This window comes from Parasteatoda tepidariorum, chromosome 7, assembly GCF_043381705.1.
Source record: "Parasteatoda tepidariorum isolate YZ-2023 chromosome 7, CAS_Ptep_4.0, whole genome shotgun sequence".
In the NCBI taxonomy this organism is placed as follows: domain Eukaryota; kingdom Metazoa; phylum Arthropoda; class Arachnida; order Araneae; family Theridiidae; genus Parasteatoda; species Parasteatoda tepidariorum.
In genome coordinates, this window is record NC_092210.1 from 71,433,148 (window position 1) to 71,447,240 (window position 14,093).

At 29.8% G+C, this 14,093-nt stretch overlaps 2 protein-coding genes across 2 annotated transcripts in view; one reads left to right on the forward strand and one right to left on the reverse strand.

The window, feature by feature from the left end:
• LOC107440016 (basigin) overlaps window positions 1-4,815 on the reverse strand; it is a 52,718-nt gene extending 47,903 nt beyond the window's left edge. The window contains exon 1 of the mRNA XM_016052787.3: window positions 4,565-4,815. Within this exon, the coding sequence (XP_015908273.2) occupies window positions 4,565-4,622 (58 nt within the window). The 5' untranslated portion in view covers window positions 4,623-4,815. The remainder of the gene's footprint in view (window positions 1-4,564) is intronic.
• Window positions 2,547-14,093, forward strand: part of LOC107440033 (uncharacterized) — a 60,113-nt gene continuing 48,566 nt past the window's right edge. The window contains exon 1 of the mRNA XM_043043633.2: window positions 2,547-2,650. The gene's annotated coding sequence lies outside the window, so the exon portion shown is untranslated. The remainder of the gene's footprint in view (window positions 2,651-14,093) is intronic.

The window sequence follows — 14,093 nt, forward strand, 5'->3', positions numbered from 1 at the left end:
TATATATATATATATATATATATATATATATATAATGCTTATATTTAGCAGGAAACTGCATGTATCTTTCAGATCTAGCTTTTACTAGAACTTCAGGATTAAATGATGAATCAAATCTCGTTTCACTATGGTACGCCGCTTGTTCGGGCGGCTTAATGTCTTATGAAGTGACTCTTTGGACATTCGTAAAATAATTCTCTGAATCCTCCTTTAAGATAAAAGCTGGCTTTATTCTATTTTAATGCTTATTTTCACCAAAATATCAAGCGTTTTGTCGCTGAACAACGCTGAGCTACGCTGAACAACTTTATGGGGACCAGAATAAATAACTGTTTAAGGAGGTTTCGCAGAATCCGCTCTGAGAAATACGTGAGAATACATGTTCAAATCTTGAAAGACAAGCGTATACTCAGCAGAATGGTTTGATGTTGAAACTTATTTTTGTGGTTGCATTTGCTGTTTTAGTTTAATTACAAATTTGTTTCAAGAAATATCTGCTTTTCCTTCTAAGCAAATTTACCTGGTAATCGTAAATTTCCCCCATAAACCATTTCAGCAGTTTAGCATTTTTATTCGTCCTTATAGACAGTTCGTACACCCAACAAAACAGATGGTAAGCAGAATGTCTAATATCTTGGAAGTATGGCAGATAATTGCGATTTTCAAAGTACGAGGCCATCCTTCTATCGCTCCATTTTCCTGTGGCTGATATGTGATCTATAAATTCCAAGCATTTTTGTTCAATAGATGAATAAAATCATTTCGAAATTAACAACCACAATCAGCAATAACAGTTTCAGGTACCCGTACACGGATATCGAACCATGCACAGGGTACTGTATAAAGCTTAGACAATTGTTTTGGTCTTTTTGTCAACTAATAGTTTCTGGCCATCGAGCAAAGCGATCTATACATATGAGTAAAACTATTAGAGTCAGGTCAGCTTGTTGCAGAGAACATAGAGATTGGAGTATGGATCAATGAGCGACCATTCTCTTCACTGATGAATTCCGGTTCAGTCTAAACACCGCTTCTCGCCGTGCGTTCATGTGGAGAGAACCAGGGACCCGCTAACTACCCTTCAATGTCCGCGAAATCGATCATTATGGTGGAGTAGGTTTAATGGTCTGAGTAGGCATCATGTTGGTTAGCTGCACACTTCTCCGTGTCTTTGAAAGAGGCTCCGTGACTGTGACTGGTGTGAGGTATAGGGATGAGATCTTGGAGCCCTATGTTTGCTTTTTCAGGGGTGCAGTTGGCCCTGAGTTCACTTTAATGGACGATTACGCGAGGCTACATAGTCTTCTGCTCGAAGAATTTCTCCCTAGAGTCAGTATATTCGCCGGATGGATTGGACAGCCAGATCTTCAGACCTCAACCCTATAGAGCATGTCAATGATGCTCTGGGGAGGGCGATTGCAACTCGCTACTCCCCTTCGTCCTTATTTAACGGCCTTATTTAAAGAATGAAATCACGCGGCAAGACGTGTATATCTGTAAGAGGGGACCACACCCTTTTAACCCCTTATTTTTTGTTTATTCTGAAACCGCTGTTTCATATCTTCCGACTTCAACTAGTGTTACGCACGGTGATGCGTGTGTATTACAATTGTTGAATGGTTATTTGTATTGTATTGTATCAATGTATGTGCGATCAAATTTCATTTAAAATCAATCCAGTAGTTCTAGAGAAATGCTAGGAAATATGTTCTGCATATTTCAGCATAACACATGCAAATGTTAATACACATGTAAATGTTAATACGTCCCGCAGTGGACTGATCATTAAGACACGGTTCCCAGCAGATCACCGAAGTCAAGCATCACTGGCTGCGGTCAGTGTGCGGGTGGGTGACCACTTGGATCAGTCTGCGTAGGGACCGAGGGTGTGCGGTATTGGTCCTCGTTAAACTGTGCTACCGTAAAGTGCTCGACTTCGCGTGCAGGTCGTTGGGCTACCGAAGCAGGGGTGCCATCCCCTCTGCTGAGGATCAAAATTGTGATGGCATGTCTTCGGATCATCCTCAGGGATGTTTCCCAGACCGTCGCCAATAGCCCATTGTGCAGCTCTAGTGCGACGTAAATGAACTACAGCAACAGCAGCAGCAGCAGCAACAATGTTAATACCAAAATGTTAATATTAATTATAAGATTGGATCATAGTTGTTTTTACAAGTCCATAGCATAGTAATTTTACTCAGTTCATGTATGCCTATGAAAATAAAAAGCAAAATATCGAAATAACTTTTGATCTAATGATCGGATTTTCACGTACGAAGATACTATCTTAACCTTGATTGTTGTTGTTGTTGTTGTTAATTTACGTCGCACTAAAGCTGCACAATGGGCTATTGGCGACGGTCTGGGAAACATCCCGGAGGATGATCCGAAGACATGCCATCACAATTTTGATCCTCTGCGGAAGGGATGGCACCCCCGCTTCGGTAGCCCGACGACCATCTTAACCTTGAATATGCTAAGAAACTTGTACAGTGCGCCAAGTGAAGAAGAGAACAAAATGCAGGAACCGGATTTTCAAGCACTGAAGACTCTAACTCAATGGTTCGAGGGTGCGAATTATAAAAAGGTACAAGCATTAGAGGAAAGTTAAGAGCTTCAAAAGAGTTAAGATTAGCGGAACACTGAAATAGTGAGTTATTTTTCGACAAGACTCTTGTGGATTAAAAATTATTTTAGAATTCCAATTTTTTAATATGTATAAACTGTACAAAATTGTTTACATTTTTACGAAAATTATTAAAATTGTGATTTTCGAATGGTTTTAGAAACGATAAAAATGTTGTGATAATCGTTTATGAGTACTTTTTAAGTTTTAAAAATAGTTTAAAGTCTTAAAATGTTTCGCATAATTTGTAAAAGCAAAACAAATGATTATAGTAGAAGTTAATAATCCTTTTTCTTACTATTTAACTTCAAAATTTGAAAATTGCTTAAAGAAAATATGAAATCGTAACTTTATGGTTATGTTACGTTCTTATTCGCTTATATTTACTGTTGATATAGTTTCTAAAACATAAATTTGGTTTTAAGAATGAATAAAATGGAATACTCGGGATTAATATAATGTTCTAAAGAAAAGAAGAACAATGCTAAAAAGTTTAATTATATAGCAAAAAAACAATTTTAATTCCAAAAAGTGATAAGTTAACTAACCTATGGTATAAAGTCCTCCTTTAATAAATTTTTTTATACAATCAATTGCAGCACAGTAAGTCACCATATTTTAAGATTTTTGACTTAAAATTTTCACATCGATTTTATTCCATTAAAATAACAAGGAGAAACGGGAAGATGAAAATTTTCTTCTCAATTCCCCCTTCAGTTCCGTGGTTTCATTCTGAGGACAAAAATTACCTAGATTCACGTGCTTTGTTTTTATTACAGCTCTATGACTTGAACCCCTAAATGTTAATTTAATCTTTCGCTTATTTTGCTATATCTTGTAAACTTCTTAAGCGAATCAAAACTTTTCGCACACTTCAAAACTTTTTTTTTATAAAATTCGATTATCAAAGGTAATTGCTCGGAAAAAATATTTAACAATTATTTATTATTTTTTATTATTTTATTTAATAATAGTCGAAAGAATTTTGAATTGTAAAGTAGACAAATTTTTAGATCATTTAGAAGTAGTAATTGTAAATGATAAAATACAAAATTTGAATGAAATCGATGAATCAGTTTCTGAAAAGTTAAATTTTAAATATACGATTCTTTTAAAATTAGATAACACAGAATCTTTTTGAAAGATTGCTCTCAAATTTTGTATTTTGCCATTCATAATTGCATTCTTTAAAATGATGGACATATTTGTTAGCCTTATCATTCAGAATTTCTCCGACTATTATTAAATATAATAATAAGAATTTATAAATAATTGTTAAATATTATTTTCATAGAATGAATTGATTTACAAATTTTATAATTGTGCGCAAAATGTTTTCGATTCCCTTAAAATGTTCTCGAAATATGACGAAATACACAAAAATAAAATTAATATTTAGGAGTATATATTTTTGACCGCTTTCCTGATCAAACTGTTAGGAACATATTTTACAAATTTTACATATAACATATTTTACCTTCCCCATTTTGAGATCCAAAAATTTTATTACGTCGAAAAATGTATGTTTAATCAGGGAAAGTTTCATTTTTGTGTCTAATCTCACGGCTTGAAATATGGTTTTGTACAAATTAATTTGCATATTCAAGGTTAGGTCCACTAATCATTAAGATAAAGTCCAAGAACATGAAAATCCGATCCTGAAATCAAAAGTTATTCAGGATGTTTGTTCCATTTTATCTTATTTCTTGTGTTTCAATTCATTATTTTTATTTATTTATTTATTTTATTTATTTATTTTTTTTTTGCTCTCCGTACATCCTTAGAAGAAACAGTGACGTCAATTCATTTTTTAGTTAAAAGTCGATTAAATAGAATCTTACATACTTTTCGATGATTAATGCAAAAAACATGTGTTAAAAATACTGAAGGAAGGCAAGAATAATAAAAGCGTTTAAAAAACAGCAACAACATACTTACCAATATGTTTCAAAATGGACATCAGCATCAAGTAGCAAATGAGCGATTTCCGCTCCATAATGGCGAAAAGTAACTCTCAATGTTTTGGTCGAGCTATTTCATATCATGAATTGTTTTCGTATGTCATTTTCTTCCTATAAAATATCCATTCCAATTTTCGGTACATCATGCAGTCGTCACGCATTAAACCAAAGTTCTCATCAAGCATCTATTTCTGTTCTTAGCGGAGAAAAGATGATTATGACGAAAGAGAAGTTAAAAATAACATTTTCCCGCTTCTATTATTTGAAGGCGAAAAGAGGGATGATAACTCTCTAATTGTTGTGAACCACAACTGTTGCTCTTTTGTTTTGACAACGTCAGAATAGATTTTACTACATAAATTGTCATATTATTCTGAGTAATTAGTTAACTGTGGAAAGATACACTTATGAATACAAGGAACGAGAAAGAAAAAAAAAAGATCTCAATGATCTAATTAAACGAAGAGAATACAACCATATCTGGAAACAAATAGATCCCACTTTTATTATTTAACTTTTTTCTACTTTTTAAAACTAATGTCATACTTTTTTTTTCCAAACGATTTCTAAAGATTTTGGTCACTATTGGATTATGATAAAATCAGTTTTCTTTTTGTTTCGATATATTAGATATATTATATGTTTTATATACATTATATATTTCATTTATTTAACTGCATTTTATTAAATTAGACAAAAATAAAAGAAGAATATTACATTATTTAACATTTTAATAATTTATGTTTAAGAAATACAGCAGAAAACAGAGCTGTTTTTTTTTTCTGCGTTAAAGGTAAAATCTTCCAAACATCGGTTCGAAAGAATAATTTTTTCACATTTGTACTTATTTGCAGTTATTTAAATCTATGAAAAACATTCTATACATTCTAGGAAGAATATTCACCATTGAAATTTCTTTTATTTACAAAATCAATTATTGATAAATTTTCGAATTTATCAATAATTGCTGTATTTGGAAGATTTCACCTTTCTTGTTAATATACTTTTGCATGTAATCAAGCATTAAACTTATAGCAGCAACTTCAACTTCATAAATTGAAAGACTCATATTGTTTACCTATATTGTTTAGCAATCATCTTATTTTGTTTATCATTCATTGTATTCAATCTTTAACAATTACATCTAGTGGGGTGCAACTCTTGTGAACAAATAAGATGAAAGTTTAATAAAATACTATGGTGAGGCTCATGTGAACTATCCATATCTGCTCCAGATGTTTTGTTCACAAGTGTCCCATCATCTTCATTAAATTTAGTTAGAAAAAAAATTTATTTAGTAAGAAAATGTACATTTTTTTACAGTCAAGAGAAATGTTTTCGTAGTATTTAACAATAATAGATTAGAGCTTATTAATTAGTTTAAACAATGTTCTCATTTGAAGAAATCGATGATATAATTATATACCACATCTATTAAAATAAAGAAATTGTAACTTTTGAAAAAACTTAACAGCCGATTGCTCTGAAAATTCTGCTGGAGATGGACAATCCGAAAACACTGGATTTGGAAGAACTGAGGCTACCATCCATTCTATTGAGAAATTTCATGGATTTTAATTTCAAAATAACTAAGTAAAGCATACCATGTTCCCCCTATTCACCTGTGCCACCACTACATCAATTAAATAAAAAGATCCATTCATGATTCCAGTATATAAATGCTAAATGTGAAGAAAATGCAATCAAAGAACATTGAATTTGGAAGTTTATAAAAAAAAGGAATTTGAGCTATTAGAACACTAACTAATGAGACTCCATGGGATTCACTATATTGCGTAAATATTTATAGATTTGTTTAAATTCTTGACGAAAATGACCACATAAAAACCTACACATTAGACTCCCAAGGAAATATTTAACAGAAAAAACATAGCATTAACACCTTAACGATCGGTTAATTTTCGAGAAAACGGTCATAAAAGTGCCTATTTTTTTGGCTTTTGTATTTGTATTACGTATTTGATTAGTGCTGACATCTATTTTAAAATAAACTAACTATCTAAAATTACCTTAAAAATATCCTGGTACTGCCACCTGGTGTGTAAAATGAGAAATAAAATGTTTCCCGGGCACAAGAAATGAATTAGTTTTATTCTTATTGGCGCGTTTCTACTGAACACTCCAGCCCGGAAACATCACGGGAGCGAGAAATAGAGGGCGAAACCTTTCCCCGTCATTTTCACGGGAGCGAGAAGGAAGGGGTTAATATTATACACAATTTGACAATTTCTCACGATTTGACGAATTCAAAGGTGGTGTCAAAATTCTCAATGCGAATGAAACTGAAAAGTGTTCACCAGTCGTTAGGAATTTCTATTTATTTTCATTTGACGAAAAAAAGGAAGAAGAAAAAAACTTCGTGATAATTTTAATTCTATCCTTACTGTGAATAATATCAATGAGGTTTCGTTAGATTTTGTAAACGTATTTTTTCAAACTTGAAAACTAATTAATGGCCCTTAATATGTAGGTTTCTATGATCTCATTTTTAGCAAAGGTTCTATTTAAAATATGCATTAAAGGCCGCGACTACGTAGTACTTTCTAAGAGTATTATCCGATAAACCATCCGATAAACCACAGAGTATTATCCCATAAAGGATTTTAGCATAGATCAAATCAAACTGAAGTGCTTCTATTTTGTTTAATGATATGATGATATATGAAACCAAAAATAAATAATTAATAAATAAATAATGAATAAATAATGTATAGTTATAAATAAATAAATAATGTATAATAAATAATAAATAAATTAATTAAATAAATAAATAATACAATTAAAATAAGTTGCGGAAAAAAAACAAAAAAAACATGTTTTAAAAGTTTTCATGTAATATAATTTATTTTGTTATTTTTATTGTTATCAAAAGAGTTTAATTCAATTTAAACAATTATTAGTAAATATTATTTCATTAATAAAATTTTTAAAAAAATTCATGTCAATTATATTTTGAAATTTTTTTTTTTTTTAATATTGTACTTAAATAACCTTAAAGTCTCCACCTCAAGAACTACCTCATGATATGTATTAATGTGAAAAACTAGAAAAATAATGATCTGGAAAATGTAAGCACCCTTGAAATTACAAAAGTAATAAAAAACATTTGTATTTAAAAAAAATGAGTGGGAAATGAGGTTGATTATAATAATTTTGTCGGACTCTAATTTTAACTTAATAAAAAAATTAAGAAGAAAATGCATTTTTAAAGTTGCTGATATTAAAAATTTTCAGCTTTTTTTACGCCATTGTTCGCAACCCTGCCCCCATTCCCCCCTCCCCCCAAAAAACACTGATTTTGGTAATTCTAAAATAAATTAATTAATCAATAAATTAATTAATAAATTTTTACGTATACACTCCATCAAAAAATGCATAGAAAGCATAATTTTGGAATTCCGTAATTTAGACTTAATTAGAAACAAAAATTCGTTGTTATAAGTTTTTTGATATCAGCAATATTGCCACCCTACCTATAACTATAAAACTTAATAATAATCGATAATAACTTAGAATAATTATTGTAGAAATTCTGGCACTCTTGACATTAATGCATCAATAAAAAATATGCATACAGATATATATTTTCTCTTACAGAGTTATTACAATAATGCATCAAAATACGCATAGAAACATTGATCATAATCAATGCCGAACTACCCATTAGGCCAGACTAGGCCATGGCCTAGGGCCCCCAATGATTAGGGGCCCCCTTAAAACGGATTTTTTGAAAATGAATTTGAAAAAATTAAGGAAAACAATGATTTTTTTTTAAAATCAATTTCAAATATATGTTAAAATATTTTCAAAATTTTATGATTATTTTTCAGTTCTAATTTAAACAAAATAAAGTAAAATATAATTTATTACCATTTATTTTAATTTTAAATATGCTTTCTTAAATGAAAAGATATATAAATACTTGTATATTTGAATTAATAAAAAATATGTGAGAAAAACAACTTAATCGAAGGGCCCCAACAATTTGAATGGACTAGGGCCCCGCGTGCGCTTAATCTGGCCCTGATCATAATAATTCTTTCACCCTTTCAATTTGTACCTAATTAACAGATTCTGAGGGAAAATGCACATTGTCGTTGACGAGAAACTCAAACAAATCTCTCTCTTAGTTTGGGGTAGGGACCAATATATATATAAAAACCGTCGTTGAGCAGCCGACCTAATTTTGGGTTTACGACTATCAATGTTTAACTCCGTAGCCTAGTCATTTTGAACCCAATCGAGAAGACAAGGAAACTCCTGGATAAAGTGTTGGGAGAAATTTTCCTTCGTGGAGAACTTTTTGATGGAACTAACCCTCATTTGCGTTATTGGAGAGGGAAAACACGAAAAACTTCCACGGTTAGCCTGATGACAAGGAGACTCTAATCCCTATTCCTTTACCCCTGGGGATATTTTAAGTCAGCACTGTGGTCGGTGCGAGCCTTTTGGGGAATTCGAATTGACCAGCCATCGCTGAGATTTGAACCCGGGAGGCGAGTTCTCTAACTTCTTAGCCACCACGGCTCAGGGACTAATATAGGGGATAAAGACTTCTCACTTTTTCCGTTTTTTTTTTTAATTCTTTTGAAAAGCAACACTATTGACAGACCGGTTTTACACACAAAAAGTGGAGCTCTCATCTTTAAGTATATTATTTTCTGACATCCTCGCTATACATAAGCATTGCGCGTAATCAGTGTGGATCATTAAAAAGCAGTTTAATTAAAATTCTATTTTTTCTTTCTTTCTGAAAACCAGAATATTATTTTGTATATTGCTTAAAGATGTCAATGAATCGCTTGCTATTTATTCGATTGTTTATTGAAGTTTTAAAACCAGAATATTATTTTGTATATTGCTTAAAGATGTCAATGAATCTCTTGCTATTTATTCGTTTGTTTATTGAAATTTTAAAACCAGAATATTATTTTGTATATTGCTTAAAGATGTCAATGAATCGCTAGCTATTTATTCGTTTGTTTATTGAAGTTTTAGAACCAGAATATTATTTTGTATATTGTTTAAGAATGTCAATGAATCGCTTGCTATTTATTCGGTTGTTTATTGAAGGTTTAAAACCAGAATATTATTTTGTATATTGCTTAAAGATGTCAATGAATCGCTTGCTATTTATTCGGTTGTTTATTGAAGTCTTAAAACCAGAATATTATTTTGTATCTTGCTTAAAGATGTCAATGAATTGCTTGTTATTTATTCGTTTGTTTATTGAAATTTTAAAACCAGAATATTATTTTGTATATTGCTTAAAGATGTCAATGAATCGCTTGCTATTTATTCGGTTGTTTATTGAAGTTTTAAAACCAGAGATCATTTAGATTATGGGCAATTATATACTTAAGTTTCGGTTTTGTTTAGTTACGGTTGTCAATTATAACCGAAGGAAGCATATTAGATTATTCAATCATAGTTACTAGTATGAAGCGTCTGGTTCTATTATAACTTCTGTATAATTGCGTATTTTTAGCATTTTTTGTATTTAAATGTATGATGCATAGATTTAACAGAACGAATTCAAAACTAAAACTCTTTGAATTATATTAGTTTACTATTATTGTTTTAAAATCGTTATAATTAAAAATGATTTATGTGACACATTTTTTTTTAAAAAATAAACAATGCAAGCATAAATTTGTTAAATTTTCTAATGAAAGTTAGAAATAAAAATATTTTTCATCAGAACAATATTTTTTTTCCCCAATGCCCACCTGTGTTAACATCCTTCAATTCAGGCATATACAGGGCGACTTTGTTGGCCTCTCTTTCAGGGGCACCATATTAGGTGGGCTAACGTCGCTCCCACAGTGAAGACAGATAGTACACAGAAGGAAGGAACATCTATGCCTTGCCCGGGATTTGAGCCCAGAACCTTTCAGATACTCTTCTTTTGTAGTTTTAACCAGGAAGAAAGATAAAATAACTCATAATTTATGTAAATATTGAAGCATTGCTGCCTTCCTGAATGTTTTTTTTTAAGGAAAACAATCATATTTTGCGTTACATGTAAAGGGAAACCACGAAAATATCTTTCAGATTGCTTGACGCTTAAAGAATTCCAACTAAATGCTCAGTAATTCCATTGAATGTTTTTTTGTTGTAATGAATCATTATTTAGCATCTTTGACAGACAGCCAATCATCTTTGCGAATATAACGAGATGCTCTTTATATTTTTGTAATTTTCAACTCAACCCGGAAATCAAAGTTACTCGCAATTTAAGTATCGAAATAAAACCATACTTATGAAAGTTAAAAAATAATTTATTTTAATCAAGATTAAATTGAAATTAAAATTTTGCGTTACGCGCAAAAGAAAAACCACGTAGATTTTTTTCAGATTTATTTTACCGGATATATGAATCCAGCTAAATGCTGATTATCTCAAAAAAATTATATTTTAATAACCAATAATCTTTTTTATCATCCTGGATCGATGGCCTGTTATCTTAGAGAATATAATGACCCGCTGTTCTTACTTTTAACACAACCCATAAAACAAAGTAAATTAAGGAATTTAAGAATCGGATATTTATGAAAGTTATAAGAATAATTAATTTTAATTTAGATAAAATAATCCCATTTTGCGTTGCACGCAAAGAAAAACCACGAATATGTTTTTCAGATTGCTTGGTGGTTACAAATTTCCAGGTAAATGTTCATCATTATCTCAATGAAATTATTTTTTTGTAAACAACCATTTTTTTTAATTATTATTATTCTTAATAGATAGAGTATCATCTTTCTAAATCTAACGAAAATCTCTTCTTATTAACTCACCCCATAAAACAAAGTAAGTCGCAATTTAAGTATCGAAGCACAATTATATATAGGATGAAAGCTATAAAAATAACCTATTCTAATTAAGATTAATTTAAAATTATCAAATTTTGCGTTACACGCTAAAGTAAATCACGAAAATGCTTCTCGGATTTTTTATTGATATTTTATGACACTTTTTTGAATTGATATTTTTCTTCGATTGATTGGGACAGATTTTTTCCAAAATTGAAAGTTTTTTAAATCAGAAATTTTTAATAAAGCTTTACTTCTAAATATTTTATAACGAAAACTAGAACAATTTTTTTTCTTCATTTTATTGAATTAAAAATAAGACGCTATAGTTGTTTATGTGAAGTTAAAATGTGTCACAGTTACTCAATTATAAACGTATAAATATGTTTAATTTAAAAAGATTTTTCATAATTTTTTTAGAAAATTTTGAATTAAAAGTTATATTGAAATATATAATTTAATAAATCTGAAATAAAAAAAGAAACTATATAAATGTAAAATAAGTGTTTAGTCGCTGATTTACAAGTTTACAAAGCTTAAAAGATAAAGAGCGAAATATATGCTTCCGTGTCACCTCTGGAGATCGAACCCCCGGACTCTAGGTTTGTAGACTAGAATTTAATTACTTTTAAATTTCTTTCATTGTCTGAGAAAAAAAAATCGTTATAGTGTATTGTAAGAAAAAACATACTGCTAGTGGAATACATATTAGAATAATCAGCTCGAATATTATATACCTATTATTTAAATTTTAGAAATTAAAAAGTGCGAGTCTTTGATTAGGTCGAGTCCATGTTAAGAACAGGAAAATTCCGCGAAAACTAGAACTACACCAACTACTAGCGGAACGAGTGTAGTGTAGTGATTGCGCGTCGCTCCGAGGAACTATTTTGTCATGAATGGTTTATTTTGTACTTGGCATACAATGTACTTGGCATAGTATTTATTCTGGTGGCCAAGGTTTTGTTTACATCTCTGGTAGGTTTGAAATGATGACTACATCTAATTATGCTGCCATCTAGTGAGATATATGAGACATAAAAAAATTCTCGTTTCTTTTCTTTTTCCTTCTAAGAGTGTTGTAAACAAAATATGTTTTTCATGTGACTCACATCACATGTCCTTAAATTATTTTTATATTTTTAAAGAGAAATGAAGCAAAATATTAAGCTTTTTTTTAAAAATACAAATAGTAGAATGAATCTTTCATGATGAAGAAAAAAGAAGTTACTCTTCGTTTTAAAATCTTTAAACCAAAAGATTAACTACTTAAATACTTTTCTGTAACATTTTATACTAATGTTACTATTTATCATAAAAATAATTATTATAAATAAGTAATTATTATTAATAAACAAATTGTTATTATTGATAACTCTTAAAGCATGTTAAATTTTTCTAACTTCTTTCGCGAAGACGCTGTGTGTATAGATAGAAAAGATTTTTTTTCTAATTATAATTAGAAAAAAAATAACAAACTTAGAAGTTAGTTTTTCGTTAATTTAAAATTGTTCATTAATCCTCTGTTATAACCAAAAAGTAAATATTAAAATATGATACTGCTAAAATTTAAAGAGAATAACAATAATTTACAAATTTCAGTTATTGTAGTACTTGTTTTTAAATTTATTCCAGATGCAGCAATCAGTTCTCATTAGATTTTTTAAAAATTGCTTAATGTCAAACCCGAATCAGGCTGTGTTATAGTGATGTATCTTTTAAATTCATGACAACCAGCAGTATAATTAAGAGAATATGAACACCACATATGTCTCAAGAGAACAAACTGTTTATTTAATCATATGATTAAATAAACAGTTTGTTCTCTTGACATTGATTGTTTTTCTTTTAAAAAATTTCTTGATTGTGCTTAATTATTTATTGATTTATTCTTTTGACAATTTTCTTAATGTTGGACTTAACTTTAAAGCATAATATTAAGTTTAGTCACACTAAATACTTTCTAAAAAATTGTATTTAAACTATTGAACGAAAACTGTCTTGGGTCTATAATTTAATTAGTCAAAAAATTTAATGAAATTTTTAAAAAACCTATGAATAATAGTTATGCGTATAACAAAATTATAACTAATACTAAAGGAGTTATTAAATACCTGTGCATTCAAAGTACTTTTGAAAAAATTCATATAAGCATAGATTTTATTTTTAAATAGCTTCAACTTGGGCAAAAATGTTCTCATAATTTGATGAAATTGACTTACATAAATAATAAAAGAAATTGAATAAATTTGCAATGCATAGTAGTAAACTTAACATTTAGTGATAATAGATGTAATTATATTTATTTCATTTAATGCCCATACCAATTGCATAAGAAATCATCATGATTGATAAAGGTTCAATTCCAAAAAAAATGATATATAAGACACAGAGTTGGCCGTTTATTACAGTAATCGATTACAACTGCAATTAATTACAGATAATTACTGCTATGTAATCGTGATTACAAGTAATCATAATTTTTAATAACATTAGAGTTGATCAAAAATGTAATCGATTACATTTTTCACTTACAGTAATCAATTACTGTAATCATGATTACAATACTCAATTATAGTAATCACGATTACAATACTCAATGATAGTAATCATGATTACAAACATTCATGATTTTGATTACAACTGTAATCGTGATTACATAGCCAATTACTG